Here is a 16760-nt window from a genome sequence, read left to right on the forward strand (position 1 = left end):
TTTTTTTTTTTTTTTTGCCTTCCTCTGGATCAACTATGTGGCTTTTTCTGGGTATCTTTATGCTGGTTTCTACCATGTTTATTTTCCTAGTGGTTGAACTTTTTGCAACCTGATTACCATGTAACTAAGAACAGAAAAAAAAGCTTTTTTTTTCAGCATAAAGGATTGTAACATTATATTCCATAAAAAGATTATAGGTTAATATTGCTGTAGATACTGATAGTTATTTTTGAGGGGTTTTACTTACAATCAGCAACACTGGCTCCAGCATATCCATTCAGTCTTGATTTGGCGATCCTGACAAACTCACACTGGGTTAAACTATTCACCTCTGAGACACAGAGGAGCATCAGACATAGCCCAAGTAACAAAAAGACCTTCATATTGACAGATTTGTTTATTCAGAGCAGATCAAGAGACTTGAAGATAGATCTGAACGAAGTACAGTCACCTATGTGAAAATAAGTGCCAAAAAAGCATACAGTATAAAAACGTGCAATGTGGAAATATGTGCAATAAAATTAAATTGAATTCGACAGAAATAATGGAAAAACGCAAAGCATTTGATTGTAATGTATGCAAATTTTCTTGTTTACCATATAATCCCAAAACTACAGTGTAATCCAAAGACTGGGCTCAGCAAATATTGTCTAAATACAAGAGCCACGTGTTTCCTGTAGAGCAGTGTTTCTCAAAAAGGGTTCCATGCAACCCTAGGTTCCCGAGGAACCCGAGGTTCTTTGAGCAATGAGAAATTTGTATCTCTCCATTTAAAAAAACTGAAACCTTATGGCCATCTATAAGGTGACTCGTATCCCAATGGCTAACAAGAGGCATTCTTCCCAATGACCACCATATTATTATACTGTGAGTTGTGGATGTAGTAATTATAGCAGAGGTTCCTCAAGACCTGAAAGTTATTTCAAATGGTCCCCCATGATAACAAAGGTTGAGAAACACTGCTGTAGACCAATTATTGCTGTTTTCTCTTGTTTTATTGGAATTAAGATATAATCCAACAAACTCTGTATCATTTTATGATTGATTCAATAAAGTACACATTGTACAGTTAAACTGTTTTATACATTGAACACAATATGATACAAAATACTACAAACAAAATATGTATATGGTGTACACACATACATAATACATTATCTACACCAGTGTTTTTCAAACTTTTTAACAGAGGGAAATCCCTTGAAATAACTTTAAGGTCTTCTAAGAACCCCTTCTATAATTATTATATCCACAGCTCACAGTACATTAGTGTGATGATCAGTAGAAAGAATGCCTCTTACATTTCCGGCCATTAGGAAGAAATTCACCCGTACAGCCAAAACGGTCATTGGTGATCTAAACTGACCGGATAGACACAACTTGCTTATTGGGAACCCCTAGCAATCCCTGGAGGAACCCGGGTTAGGAAACACTGGTTAATACAATACTGAAAAAATATGATAACACCTATACCCTTCTTTTAGTAAAAAACCCAACTCTTTTGTTCTCCGTATTCTTTTCTCTGCTATTCCTAAATCGCCCCATATCATTACTGTACCTCAGAACAGAACTGTGTCCTCTCTAAGAACCTTCCTCTGCAGTGATACCTCCTTGGTGAGGTTTTTGTATACGAGCCCTTATCAATAAATAATATTTATTGCTTACGTTGTGTGTACCGATTGGGGATATTGCTTGCCAAAGAATTCAATACAAATGATTAATAAATTCTTTTAAAAGAAGAGTATGATGCAATAAATCATTTCCAAACATGCCAAACAATAAATTGAACAAGCTGATATTATTAGCCAGTGATTAGTATCAGCAAATAAAGCAAAAACAATGGGACTTTCCGGCACATAAAAAAAGTTTGTTTCATTTAAATATTCCACACACACCAAAAGTTAAAAAAACAGTAATTTGTAGAACAGCTATAGCATAGAAATAAGTCTTGGAAAAAATGCATAGTTCCATCTATACCAATGGTAACACACACATCAAATAACTAATAATGGAAAAATATAAAAATATAAACTTGTAACTGTTTTCTCAGTGTTTTTATTTTAACTTTAACTTTGAAAACAGATATAAGGACATAGAGCCCAACAGCACAACCATGTTCCTATTCCATCGGCTTCCCTTGCAGTTGACTCACTTGAATAGGAACATGGTTGTGCTGTATGTTCTTATATATGTTTGAGGACTGAAGGACATGAAACTTAGGATCACGGTGATTTATATTGAAAATTGAAAGAGATTACTCACTAATTAGCTAAACGGAATTTGAATATACCATTGCCGCCATAACCACCTCCTTCCATGCAACAATTTTAAATAAGAGGGCTGCTGGAAGTACAAACATCAGACTTCTCCTCCCCTTCCTCCTGATTTTTTCTGCGAAACGCATCGAGAAGTAACTAAGAATGTAAACCCTTTGGGGGTATTCTGTAAGGAGAGGTCATTATATACACCCACGATTTTATTGTGTTTTATGTATTTGAAATCATGTTTGTTTTTAATGTATATTATTATTAAAATTTTGTTATTTGTGTAATATATTGATGGTACTGGCTTTAAAAGTCCCACTTAAAATTGATGTCTTTCATTGCATATATTTTCCTATGAATGTTAGGGATGTGGCCTGTTTAAGATAAAGAAATATATATAGGTGGATGTTTCTTTAAATACAATTACAGGGTTATGCTTACGCAACCATGGCATTCCTAAAATTACAAGGAATGAAGGAATGTCTAGCAGAACAAATTATACCATTTCTGAGTGGGCAGCACCCACCTTAACAAAACTTCAGGAGTTGTGGAGATTGGTTTTCCCTGCCACAAAGGAGAATTATCTATAGCCAATACTCATAATAAGGTTGGTTAAGATTTGGAATTCCAAGAAAGCGGGCCAGAGATATATCCATAAAATTACTACCAGCACCGCTATCCATGAATGCCTGGCAATGCTTAGCAGAAGAATTCCAGGCAACTTCAACAGGTAACAGGACACGATTAGACTTTAATGGAAATACCTGTGTGCCTAGGTGGGTATATAGGGGCCCACCTAAGCACTAAAGTTTCCCTGGCTTCTTCAGAGGACAGGATAGCGCAAAGTGCCCAGGTTCTCCACAATACACACAGAGCCTTTGGGACCTTCTTCTCAACCTTTCTGTGGCTGACACCCTGCAGGAGCCCAACTGCATTGGCTCCTCAGCCGGAGAAGGAGAAGGACTGGGCTCAGGGGTGGTCGAGGGTCCTGAGGGTGTAGCATATATAAACGGTCTTTCCTTGTGACGCTCACAAAGCCTGCGGTCAACCCTGATGGCCAATTGGATAATCTCATTCAAAGAATTTGGCAATGGATGATTCACAAGGGTATCCTTAATGGCATTAGAGAGACCCAGGCGAAAATGACTGCAGAGTGCAGGATCATTCCACTGTGAACTGACGGCCCAGCTCCGAAAATCTGCAGCATACTCCTCGACTGTCCTGAGGCCCTGTTGAAGACAACAGAGTTTTGCCTCTGCAGTTGAAGCCAGGTCAGGGTCAGCATACAGAATCCCCATGGCCTTGAAAAATGCATTTACTGGAGAGAGTGCTGGGTCCCCCTGAGGCAGATTGAAGGCCAAAGCCTGGGAATCACCCTGGAGTAGGGAGATGACTAGGCCCAGTCCCTGGGATTCTATGCCACATGAGAGTGGCCGGAGCTAAAAGTATAGCTTGCATGCATTCATTAAATTTGCAAATTTTTGTCATTCACCTAAAAATTTCTCTGGAAGAGGAATCTTGGGTTCCACAGGAGAGACCGTCAAAGCAGGATCCAGATTCTGCCTTTGAAGTTCCTGAACAGCCACGTGCTGTGCCAATTGGTTAACAGCATCTGTCAGGAACGGTATTTGCTGGCAGAGATCCTCCATGACAGTGAGTAATTTATTTGGCCTGTTATAATGTAAGGCCCGGGTCAAAACCAGTATTCCCCAGACACCAACCCGCCAATCTATTGCTGCAGTCTTCGCCTATAGCAGCCCCGCTCGGCCTTGGGAGACTGGTTGCGTCTCCCAGTACTCAGTTGCCCCAGGACATGGTGCGCAAGGGATTGTGTCTGGGGATAGGCCGGCAGCCAACCCAGATCTCACTAATACAGAGTACAGAGCCCACAAATACTGAGTACAGATTGTCAGGAAATCCAAAAACAAGCCAAGGTCAAAACACAGAAAATCAGTCCACCAAGCGAAGTGCAAATGGAAAAGGCACAAACAGAGTCGGGGTCACAAGCAAAGGTTGGTCCATGGAGGATTCAACAGATAGTCAGGAACAGGCACAGGTCAGTAACAGAACACGCAAAAATCACTCCAACACAGGTAAGCCCAGAAGACGCTATAACACGCACAGAAGACTGAAAGCAGAGAGGCTATAAAGCCCCAACAGCCAATGACAATGCAGGGCTGAGTCAGGAGGTGATCGGCCTCCAGAACCCCCTTCAGCCCTGCACAGCCTGCCAATGGATGCTGGTGATACCATAAATCCATCAGGCTGCATGGGTAAAGGGAAGCAGGGGCTGCTGCTAACTTAGTTCTCCTGGCTGTTCCAAATGACATCTCTGGACAGAACAAACAGTGTTTTATATGTGGCACGCAGCAAGGTGTCGTTGGTCAGATGAGCATTTCCTAACAGTTACCATCATAAATACATAAACAGGATTTCATGATTTTCAAACAGACATTGACATAATTCACAGCATGATTCAACCCATCAACACTAGAGCCAACACGTTTCACAGTATACATAATTTGCTTCTTCAGGAGTATATTGGAAACAATGGGTCACCAATCTCTCATTGGACTATCCACTCATTGGAGAGAAGGGGAAAAAAAGAAATTAGTCCTTACTAACTTAACTATTTATCTATTTATTTAAAATGAACTATTTTCTTTTTCCCCCATCCACCCACTATTATGGGTGTGGTTTTGTACCCTATTTTATAGGCAGTATATAGCCTATTTAGATGGGATTCTCAGTAATTTTTGGTTACACTTTGGGATGATATTTAAAATCACCTTTTTTGATTTTTCTGATACCATGGATCGCTTTACATTGTAATTCATGTTGGTATTGTGGCTAGGTCTGACCTCTCCTATCCATTTTATGCCCATTTCTTAGTCCACTGGGTACAGATGATATCTTGGGTTGATATTGATACATTTTTATTGAAAGTTAATTTAGATATAGGTTTACTGTGTGGTTTTGTCACCTTGGTATGTGATGTTAAAGAGTTCAATTTTGTATTTCAGAACACCTTTGCATGACTGCTGTTTGTCTATTTTAGTCATGAAGAAGCAGATTGTACTAAAAGCTTTACTAGCAGAAATATCTCCAGAACTTAATAGAGAACTACCAATGGAACTGCCTCTCTAGGAACCTCACCTAAAATTTGGACATCAGACTCTTCCCAAAAAGAAAACTGTTAATAATGGAAAGTACCCTTTCCTCTTTACAAGATTTTGTCTCCTTTAATGAAAAACTTCAGAACCATCAATATTGTGACTACGTCTTCTACATACCCCTGAGGAAGCCAAAAAGGGAAACGTGTTGGAATTCAAGACATCTATTACTGTATAACACACTTATGCAATATAGAGAAATTATTGTCTAGTTCGAAAGTTTAAGTCCCACCATGTGCTAAATGGGTTTTGGACTAGTACCTATCTTTGTTCTTCATATTTAAGATGTAAAGTAAGAATGCAACAATTATTAAGCCAAAAAAAAAATAGTTTGCTCTCTCTCCTCCTTGTTTATTTACCATGCTATATATATAGATGCCTGTGGTTTTAATTCACAATTGTAGCTAATGCTGGGATGTGGTATTATTTATATTAAGGGTATTCGTGTGACCCATAAGAGCGATTTAATCTTTGTATGTTTTATTTGTACATCCCTCATTTTACTAATAAAAAAAAAAGATAATATAAACTACATATATATAAAAATAAGATTCTTTCTGTATTAACAGGCTCACTTGGTAGAATGACTTTGCACAAAGATGTTATTAGAACAAGTTGTTCTGGGGTTTTTGTTTTCTGCACAACTTGGAGTTTTCTTCCGCAATAAGGTATTTAGGATTTTGGAAGATGCTCAAATAGATAAGGTGTTATAGAGATAACAAAAATTCATGTCTCATTCACTTCCTTATTCTTTGTGACTCAATGCAGTACAAATAAATGCAATATTTTGAAAAATAAGCAATAAAACGGTTCATTAAATTTTTTTAAACTTGTTTTAAACCACATGGTGAACTTGATTTTAGCAAAGCATCTGATAAGCACATATTGATCTAATAAAAAAGTAGTTTATGCTACGACTTAACCTTTGGATGGTTCAGTGGATATGCAGTCCATAACTATTGTGTGATTGTAGGATTTATTCAGGACAGAAATTAGTCGCTAGTGATATACTACAAGGTTCAGTACTAGATTATGTTGTTTGCAATTGATACTCCTGAAGGATGGCAGAAAAGATTCTTTATTTTTCTGATGATTTAACATGAAACAAGTGATGTAGGACTGATGGAAGATTGGTCAAAGCATTTGGGTAATGTTTCTAAAAGCAAAATATATACTTATGGGAAAATAATTCTTTTAGGATATTGTATAGAATAGCACCGATTTAAGCGATGTAACACGATACGGGCAAAAAGGTTTGGATTCCCCCATATAGATGGAATTCTAGGATGTATCACAAGAGAGAACATCAACAAAAGAAAGATGGGCCTGGAGGCTTTTCTCTTGGTACTACTAAACTGAGACCTGGGTCCCTTTTTATGCTTAAGGTTACCGGAGTCCAGCAAGGGAGGAAATGAGTCAGGAAGTTCTTAGTAGAGACTTTGATGAGCTAGATGAAGCAGGAGATACAAGGGACAAGGGTTCAGAGCCTTCTTGAGGGCCATGCGGTGTGAGGAAACCGGTATCTAGGACACAGAAACTCCAGATTTAGGCAGACTTTTTGGACGCCTGCTTTTCTTTATCTTTATTATTTTCTCCATTGTAAAAAATATTGAAGATATCCATATTATAAAAAAAAAACAAATGGAATTATGTTTAAAAAATAGTTAAATCAAACTATATTTTAGATTCTTTAAAGTAGCCACCTTTTACCACTTGTGGAATTCTCTCAATCAGATCAGAAGAAGTCATGTGGTTAACAGAGGTAAGGAGTTAAAGTCCGTAATTTCCTAATGTGTTTGAGACCATCAGTCATGTAACGCAGATGTAGGGTCGGAAGACAGATGGATGCAGTGGTGGAAAGAAGCCACTACTTTAGAAAATTGCTTTGGGGGAGAAAGACAAGGAATGGACATTAGACCAGCAACCAGTCTGATTTTAGTCCAAATTTAAGATTTTTGGTTTGACTTGCTATGTCTTTGTGGGATGCAGAATGGGTGAGCAGAGGTTTCTACGTGTGTGGTCCCCACCATGAAGCATGGAGGAGGGTATTGCTGGTGACAATGTAGGTGATTTTGAAGTTCAACACACACCTAAGACAGATCTAAACCCTAGCATCAGACCCAATATTGGATCTCTCTTTTCACTTACTTGCACTGGAATGTCCCTCTTTCTGGTTGGACTGGCTTGGTCAGCCTAAATCCATGAAAAAAAAAAAAAAAAATCCATCATGTGTATGGAAGAAGCTATTTTCTGTGGAGTACTGCCGATTTTGTTATCTTTTCCTTACCATCATATTTACCCACACCCCTCCTCCACTGCCCAAGGACCTAGCCCTCTAACCAATCAAGAAGCCAGTGTGTTTCATCCAGGGGCAGTTTGTTCCCTCCATAGACTTGATTTGTGGCCATTTGCAAACTTTTTACAGGTAGCTTCCAGCGGTTTTTTCTACCTAGAAATTCTCCACAATTAAAATAAAAAAAAGTGTGGGTACCCCCTGATATTAAATCCAGACCCTTTAAAAGGTTTAAGATTTTGAGAAAATTATGAGGCAGGTCCTCAGAAATCTGGTTTACTAAAAAAGGAGCAAAAACTGTGTAGCCCCCTTTCTTGACAAAAACCTGATCCTAACCTGCCCCCATTGAGGGCAATGGCCATCATTACGGGAGAAGGCTTTTCCCCCCCACAATGTAACCCCTTGGTTACTTGGGATGTTACAGAAACCTCCTTACTTAATCAGTTGGGAAACCGTTTTGCACAATATATGTAGGTAAATGACAAAGCCCACGCAATGCCCTTTATAAATGGCCAACAACCTGGAGACGAACCAACTGACTCCAAATCCCTAATCTGGCTTTCTACTTTCTGCTAACACAAAGGAAACCAGTCTTATGTCTCCTGGAGCCTTTACCTGGGTGCAATGTACTCACTCTCACAAACCTCCCATCAATCACTATGACACCTTGTCCCATACCATCACACCTACGTATATGAACAAAAGTATGGTACTGCTCGAATGTTTGGCAATTCAAGCTGGTTTTCATGGACTTATGTAACCCAGGCTTCGTATTATTGCCCTGTATAGTATACTCACATCTTTATATGATACCCATTCAGTACATCAATCAAGACTAGCGTTGATGTTCGAATTTGGGTTGTCCCTATATTCGACCCGAATATGGCTGTTCGAATTCGGGTAGACCCGAATTTTGCTGCATTCGACAGCAAAAAAAAAATTTTTTTTTTTCTATATTTTTTTTTTGTATGTGTTTTCATTTTAAACTTGTTCTTTTTTTCAGGTTATCCAACAATGACATTATGAATCCTAATGTCATTGTGGGATTCCTGGACTGTGGGAAATTTATCTGGGAGTCTCCTTATTAAAGATTCCAAAGTCCTTCCAGATTCCAAAGTCCTGCTAAAAATGTTTATAAAAGCCCTCATTGTTTTCAATGAAAGCTTTCATAAAAGCTTAAAAATGCTTGAAAAAGCCTCCATTGAGTTCAATGGAAGCGTTTTCCCCCGTTTTAATTTTTTAAATGTTGCAAGCAACGTTTAAGATAACGCTCAAAAACGTGCCTGAAGGAAACGTCATGGTGTAGATTAGCCCATGGGAATGCAGTCCGTGTGCACTAAAGCTGCATACAAACGTCCAATAATTATCGTTAGAAACGACCGATGAACAACCGATTGGCCAAAATAAAAGTGACCAAGGACGCCGACTAACGAGGATTGTTGCTGGAAGTGAACGACCGCCACGGTGGATCTGATTGGCCGACAATCTTTCACTATCTATCGTGTACGGTCGTTCAGTGATGGTGCATGTTTCTGCGGTACACTATCTCCTTTACATGTCCCTCCCTGCATCGTTCAAACGATTGTATCTAGCATGTGGACACTGTTGGTGGATTATATATGAACAATCATATTGTTACAGCATGTACAGAATTGTGCACAATATGATTGTTCAAGTATAATCATGCATAATCGTTGATCAGTAGTAATCGTTCATTTTCTAACAATAATTATTGGAAGTGTGTACCTAGCTTTAGCCTAAAATAGATTTGACATGTGCTCTTTAATCTTCATGTGAAGTACAGGGGTATGGAATAGTGTTATGTATCTTATCTTTTTATGTATCCTTTTACAATGTATCTTTTTACATCTGCTTGGAGGCTGTAGAAGCTCTACACAGTGCTGAAACAAACCCAAATTTTTCTCCTATTGACTTTAATGGTGTTCAAATTCGATGTTCGACCACCCAAATTTTTTTTTGCTATATTCGAGCGAATAGCTGCCGAATCGAATAGTGAGCTATTCGACCAACACTAATCAAGACCATTGGATCCACCCCCCATATCATGATGGAAGATTTCTCCTTTACTTTCTGTACCAGGGACACCAAAAAAAAAAAAAAAAATTACCAAACAGGTTCCCCTTTAAAAGAGATCCCCCAAGTATATAATGACAAACAGAAGAGGAGCAAATGTCTTAGCAATGTTTATTATATATTGTTGCAGATAAATGAGGGCAAGTGGAGACTTTTCTTTGAGGTAAAAAGCACGAAAACTTGCATTTGCTTCTTTATAGTTATTTTAACATCCATCCATGTAGTTTGTCAAGTCATGCCCTTCGCACTGATTAACCCAGCTGTTCCTGTGGGACAGAAACATTTTTATATAGTTCTCCTAGCAAAACCGTTCATGACATAAATAAAAAATTGCTCCGTGCAATCAATACTTATCATTCCAACAGGGATGGTGTGTGAACATGCAGCATTGAACACATCAAGTTGTGTTGATACCTGGTGCCCTTCTGAACTCAATAGATCTTCCCATTGGCCCCCTACATGATGGTGGTAAGGGTGGGCAAACATTTTCCTTGAAGGATCCCCACCCAATTGGCAGAGGTGCAGGGAGCTGTAATGAGTTTGGGATCCTCACTTATTTATGCCCAGGGCACGAGTTTGTCCAGAACCATCCCTGCCAGTTAGTCTCTAATATGTTCAGTATATCAAAATATAGTTGGCCAGCACTGGCTTTAATATAAGCAAATATACATTAAAGAAAGCAATATTCCCTGCTACTTTTTTAGGTTAAACCAATACAATCGTAAATAGAGAACCACACAGAATGATATTATCTTTGAAGATCTAGGAAATTCTCTCAATACTGTCACCTCCAGGTTACTTACCAAGGTGAGAGGCCATTAGCGTGTGTGGCAATTTTCTTAGCACATTCTATATCATCTTCCAGGTAATTATCGAGAAATTCTACAGAAACAACATGGGTCAGGTCAATATTAAACCATTTCAATAACCAACTCATATGTTGCAACAAGGAATAAAATAATGAGTCTGGTTTTTCAAGCTTTATAACACTTCTAATAAACCTGTGTGGTGGACACCAATCCTTGATGAATGCATTGCTACCCTTCAAATGATTGTGCTCAGGTGTTTCCAGTGAAGAGGTATTGAAATGATACAAGATACAAATTTTGTCATCCGTTGCTTTCATTAAGAGGTGTTAAAATTTGCCAAAAATGCACATTGAAAAGCAGTGCTGGTCCATCTGTGTACATCTGGTCCATTGGCAGCCAATTCAAAGTATAAAATAAACAGTTGTATAACCATACTGGTCTGATGGGGCCCTAACAGCTCTGACATGTGAAGGACATGTTTGGTAATTGTGAGCTTCTATTCTTGAACGACATCTTGGTTTCAGAAAACTGGCTTGATAAAGCTCGTGAACTCGAACTTCCAACCTCATCCCCCTATTATGATGATTAGGACTAACAAATGCAAAGTGTAAATGTCTCCAATGACATGTTTAAGCCACAGTTGCCATCCCATTTTTCCAAGATTTTAGCTGCCATCTCTTTATCACTGACTAAGCATTGATATGGGATAAGGACTTCCCATTATACTTACTCCAACACTTAATGTTACATCTATTTGCAGTATCTATCCTCCCATCATCGCACCAATATTTGCTGTTTATTTGAAAGATACCATAGTCTCTGCTTTGGGCTTGGTTGTCCTGTATAAGTGCCGAGTTGTAGTCACTTTCATGCTCCATAAGACATGTCCCTGTGGAGTGACGATAATCAATATCACATTTTATATAAGCCCTCTCTACAGACCAATAAAAGTCTATCATGACTTAATGTATGCCTCAAATCTACAACTGGGACACAAACCTCAATATGGAACAGAGGGTTCTAGCTTTCTTCTACTGCAACTAAAGAAGTTACATATTTACCTTTATGTCCAGAAGACGGATGAACTCATGTGATCAGTCTAGCAAACCTGAATGGCCCCCCAAATACTGACCTCTCCAAATCTGTTTTACTATGCAGAGAGCACAGGAGATGTCCATTAGTAGCTATAGACTGGCATATGGTAGCAAATGTGGCGTGGGGAGAGTGGCCCAGCTTACCCTTCCATAGTTTCTCCATGTAAATACAGCTTTGGGATTAGCTTTAGGTGAAACAATAGCGCCCAAATCTATCCCCCGACAAATTCATTTTTATATCCAGCTGAAAGGCCAGCAATGGTTTACACCACGGCACTTAATTGGTCACTTTTTGTGTGTGTAAGTTTTTGTTTCACGATTGCACTCTGCACCAGATGAGTAGGGGGTGGTCCATCTGGCCTCACCTGAAAGTTATGTGTGGGAAGTGTGCATGGCCCTTAGGTCTGCACTCTCCCTAATCTGGGGTCTCTTCAGGAGAGCCCCATTGCTCAAACAATGCCGTGAGGGCTTTGGCTCCGGTCAGCCCTCTGAGTATGTGTGCTCTGCCCAGGCTACAGCTTGGGTAGGGTACGCTCCAGTCTTTGGGAAGCTTGTCCCCCCAGGGTGCAAAGCTCCTGAGGGGTTCAGGTAAAGAGGCTCTAGTCCCTCTAGGGGCGGGACCATGTGGAGCACTTGGTACAATTTTTTGTGTTGTATACTCCACCAGGTTTAGTTTGATTTCAGCCTCGTGAGAAGTTCACCGAGTGGCTCTTCGATTAAAAAAAAAAAAAAAAAAAATCATCCCATGTCTTGCCTTTAGACTACCCCTCTGAATTAATTGCCATGCAAGCAAAACAAAAGGAGTCATTATTGCAACTGGTGCCATTGCTTGAAGGACTAATAATTAAAATCAACAGAGCAGACAAGAACAGATAATCATCTAATATATGTTTAAATTTACATTTTCCAGCCTAATGAAATAAAGGCAAAACCATTTCATCTTGAACCTTATCATATTAAAGAGATTATGTGGGTCCCATGAATGTGTACTGTCTATACATTGTTGCAATTTTTTTGGAGGGGTTCTACTTACAATCAGCAGCACTGGCACCGGCATAGCCATCCAGTTGTTCATTTGCAATTTTTACAATCTCACACCTCCTGAAGATCTTCCCCTCTGAGACATAGATTAGGTGCAGACATAGCCCAAGGAGCAGAATGACCTTCATATTGATGGACTTTAATCAGATGAAGCCAAAATTCCAGAAGATGGATCTGAACAAAATAAACAGACACCAAGCAAAGTATTTTAATGTACCATATGAAAAAAAAAAAAAAAATGGTAATTACATTGGACTGAATACAAGGATATCACTGGGTGGCAAAAATGGCAGTCAATAAGATTTTCAATGAAATCCCAGCAGAGAAAAAAAAATGTGAATCTGAAAAAAAATCCATACATTTATAAAAAAAAATGCACTTTAAATGGGGCTATTGAATGAAGCTACCATAAATACCCACCCGTATCTCTTCATCCATTGGGCAGCACAGTGGCTCAGGGGTTAGTACTCCGGCCTTTGCAGCGCTAGTTCATTGGCTTCTCCCTAACAATTGACCTTAGACTACATTAATCACATATGACTATGGTAGGGACATTAGATTGTGAGCTCCTTTGAGGGACAGTTAGTGACACAACTATGTACAGCACTGTGTAATATGATGGCGCTATATAAATACTGTATAATAAAATTCATCTTGCACCCACCCATCTCTCTACATCCATCTTATAAAACTTGAAGCATGGTTTATTAACACAATCTTCACACTTAGCTTTACTGACCATTGGGTCCGTTTGTAAAGCACTGGATCTGACATTTACGACAATTCTCTGGTGAAAAAGATCTTCCAGGTCCACGTGTTTTTAATGGCAGCAAGGAGTCTCCACCAGGGAAGTCTGGAGATTATCTGAATCCTTGCTTTATCAATAGACCAACCATGTTTCCAATCTACAATCTAAATCATACTACCTGAAAGATATTTAGCAATCTGCTCATGGTCATCTAAACATCTTGGCATGGGGCACCATCTTTATTTTTTAAACACCAAACAATTGTGTGGTTTATGGTCTACAGATATATACAGGATCTACAACCCAACAACAATCAAAGCCTAATACCCAGCAAGCCAAGCACAACATTGGAAAACAAGCCATTTGGCATAGTGTTTATTTCCTCTAGCCTGTAGATTTGGCAAGAGGGGTCAACTTTATACCATATTAGTATACCAACCCCCTACAGTCTGGGCCAACCTCCAATTTTGGGGCTCCACACAACCCTAACGCATCATATTTAAAATATGTTTTGAAGAAAATCTGGTATTTCCTCTTTAGATGATGTAGAGGTTAGGTTACTTGATCTTACATGAAACACTATGACCATCTGTGAGCTACCAGACACAATACTCATTAGTCAGCAAGGAATAAATAGGTAAATGATTGGAAAGAGATTCAGTTCATCAGCAGGCTGCAGTGTGTAGTTTATGTGCAAGTTACCCAAAAATAGCAAACAGGAAAGTCAAATAAACTTTAGCCATGCAGTGTCTGCCTAGTTCACTTCATAGCACCTGAGCTAGAGAAAATAGACACAGTCACTGAGAAATAAATGGCAACTTACACCAGTAGGGACTTACCCACAATTGCTAAACCACTACACTCCTTCTCCTTTAGATACAGAGCTAAACATTCACTAGGCTTGCTGGCTTAAATAGCACACCTGTGTCTTCCCTCATACAGGTAGAAAACCCGGACATGGACCACATGGTCAAGAAACTCCTCCAACTTTTATCTGACCAATTCCAGGACCCTAAACTGATTTTCCCCAACCACAATGGAAAACATTTCCATCTTTCCTGAAGCCATTAACACGGAAAGTGTGCCTGACTCTGAGAGCAATATACTCACCTTCGCACATCTTTACCATCAAGCAGTGTGATACCATCTCACATCATACGTCCATCACACCGATCTATATGGTCGGAAGTACAATACCGGTCAAAAGTTTGGATTTCTAAAGTTTCGCATTTCTCATTCAATTGTTTTTATAGGAGTTTGCTAAGTGGTGCCATCTTTTTCCTATTTTGGATAGTCAGCATACAAATGTATTACTGGGTAGGAATGGGGTAAAGATGAAGACTAGCTGTTGCTTAAAGTTTTTCTTTATTATGATAAAAGTAATTCCGGCAAAGACATCCCTTGGGGTGGCTTCAAGAAGAAAGCTAGCAGATTATGTGAGCTCTATCAACCAGCAGATCTTGTTCTGAAGCAGATGGCAAGGGGCATGTAAGAAAGATGGCAGTACGGAAAAAGATACTGATTATAGTATGTCCCTAAATTTAATATGATTGCAGTGTTCCGGGGCAACAATTTTTTATTTTACCCAATGAGTATCCATGTTCTTGGTGTGCATCGGCAAAGCCATTCTATGCCTGGGATAATTCCCCCATTTTACTGCCAAGTGCTGTATCCCAGTGCCATGATCCACAAAGATTTCCCTCAAAAAGATTGTGTTTTGTTCTGTCGGGACTACTAAACCACTATCTTTTTGATGAACAGCGCTGCATAATATGTTGGCGCTATATTAATCCTGTTTAATAATAATAATATTAGAGTGGAATTCTGCTCTCCTGTCCCAAGGCTCTAACCTGTCCCGGGTTCCCTTTTAATGTTTAAGGTACCCAGCAAAGGAAGGATCCCAGATGCTCAGTGACACTCGTTAGGGTATGAGCAGTGCACAGGGAGCCATGAGCAGAGGCATCCCATAATCTAGTTAAAGCAGGAGATGCAAGGAACACAGATTCAGTGCCATCTTGATGACTTTGCGTTACATGCACTCTGAAGAAACTGGTACTTTTCCGGGGCTCAAAATGCCTCTTTATTCTCTTAGCCATGGTCTGTACTGTCCCAAAGGGTAGTCATCTGGAAAATTGTCATGAAACAGGTCAATAGATTTGACTCTATATTTCTATATGTGAGGTTCCCACAATGAAGCATGGTGGAGAAGGTTTGATGGTGTTGGGTTGCTTTACTAGTAAAACCATTGGTAAATTACTCCAAATTCAATGGGCGCTGAAAGTGAACCTAAACTTTAACATCAGGCTTATTATTAGATATCTAATCTCGCTCACTCAAATTGGAATGTCAGTCCCCCAGTAACACTGGCTGTGTCAGCCTGCATCCCTGAAAAATAAAACTTCCCTTGAATGTATGGAAGCAGCCATGTAGTGTGTGGCACTGTTGTGCTTACCATCCTCTCCGGGACTTCTCTGATTTCACTCTTGATTTGGGGCCACTTGAAAACACCTGTGCAGGCATTTTTTTTTTTACACCTGGACATTGTCCAGAATTGAAAAAATCATTGTGGAGTCCACCTTATAATAAAGATGCCCCAGAAATCTTTATTCTTTTTTTTCTTACCTTTGCAGGATCTAGCAATGGGACTGGAACCCACAATGATCCATCCAGCGTTGCCTGTCCCCTAAGCAGAATGACAGATGCTGGATATTGGCTGTGAATGTACAGTACACCCAACTTCACAGCCACAGCTACTATCTAAGCGAGGAGGCTGAAGAGCAACACATGAAATGTGACTCCATTTGACTCCATTTATCCTTCACTGTTGGCTTAGATAGCAGATTGTGAAGCCCCCAGCACCCCCACCAATGATGTCATGCTCATAAGCAATCCCACCAATGATGTTATGCTCCTTATAACTCATATCAATGATGTCATGCTCATAACCACTCCCATCAATTAGGTAATGTTCCTAACCCCTCCCATCAATGACATCATGCTTCTAATTACCTCCTCCAATGATGTAATTCTCCCAACCACCCACATTAATAATGTCATGAGCCTAACCACTCCCATCAATGATGCCATGCTCGTAACCAATTCCACCAATAGTTTAATGCTCCCAACCATTACCATCAATGATGTCATGCTTCTAACCACCTTCACCAATGATGTCATGCTCCTAATTATTCCCAACAATAATGTCATAGTTCTAACTACCTCCACCAATGATGTCATGCTCCTA

General features: G+C 39.5%; 2 protein-coding genes across 2 annotated transcripts in view; both read right to left on the reverse strand.

Moving 5' to 3' along the window:
- LOC140329954 (lysozyme C-like) overlaps positions 1–1611 on the reverse strand; it is a 5547-nt gene extending 3936 nt beyond the window's left edge. The window contains exons 1-2 of the mRNA XM_072410343.1: positions 1559–1611; positions 248–451 (exon numbers count right to left, since the gene is read on the reverse strand). Coding sequence (XP_072266444.1) covers positions 248–383 — 136 coding nt within the window. The 5' untranslated portion in view covers positions 384–451; positions 1559–1611. The remainder of the gene's footprint in view (positions 1–247; positions 452–1558) is intronic.
- An 8308-nt stretch (positions 1612–9919) lies between these two features.
- On the reverse strand, positions 9920–12924 carry LOC140329955 (lysozyme C-like). Its single transcript, XM_072410344.1, has 4 exons — positions 12761–12924; positions 11364–11522; positions 10628–10706; positions 9920–10090 (listed from the first exon to the last, which is right to left on the reverse strand). Exons 1-4 carry the CDS (start codon positions 12894–12896, stop codon positions 10030–10032), a joined length of 435 nt encoding a protein of 144 aa, XP_072266445.1. The 5' UTR covers positions 12897–12924; the 3' UTR covers positions 9920–10029.
- Between the last annotated feature and the right edge of the window lie 3836 nt (positions 12925–16760).

The sequence above is a fragment of the Pyxicephalus adspersus genome, chromosome 4, assembly GCF_032062135.1.
Source record: "Pyxicephalus adspersus chromosome 4, UCB_Pads_2.0, whole genome shotgun sequence".
Lineage (NCBI taxonomy): Eukaryota > Metazoa > Chordata > Amphibia > Anura > Pyxicephalidae > Pyxicephalus > Pyxicephalus adspersus.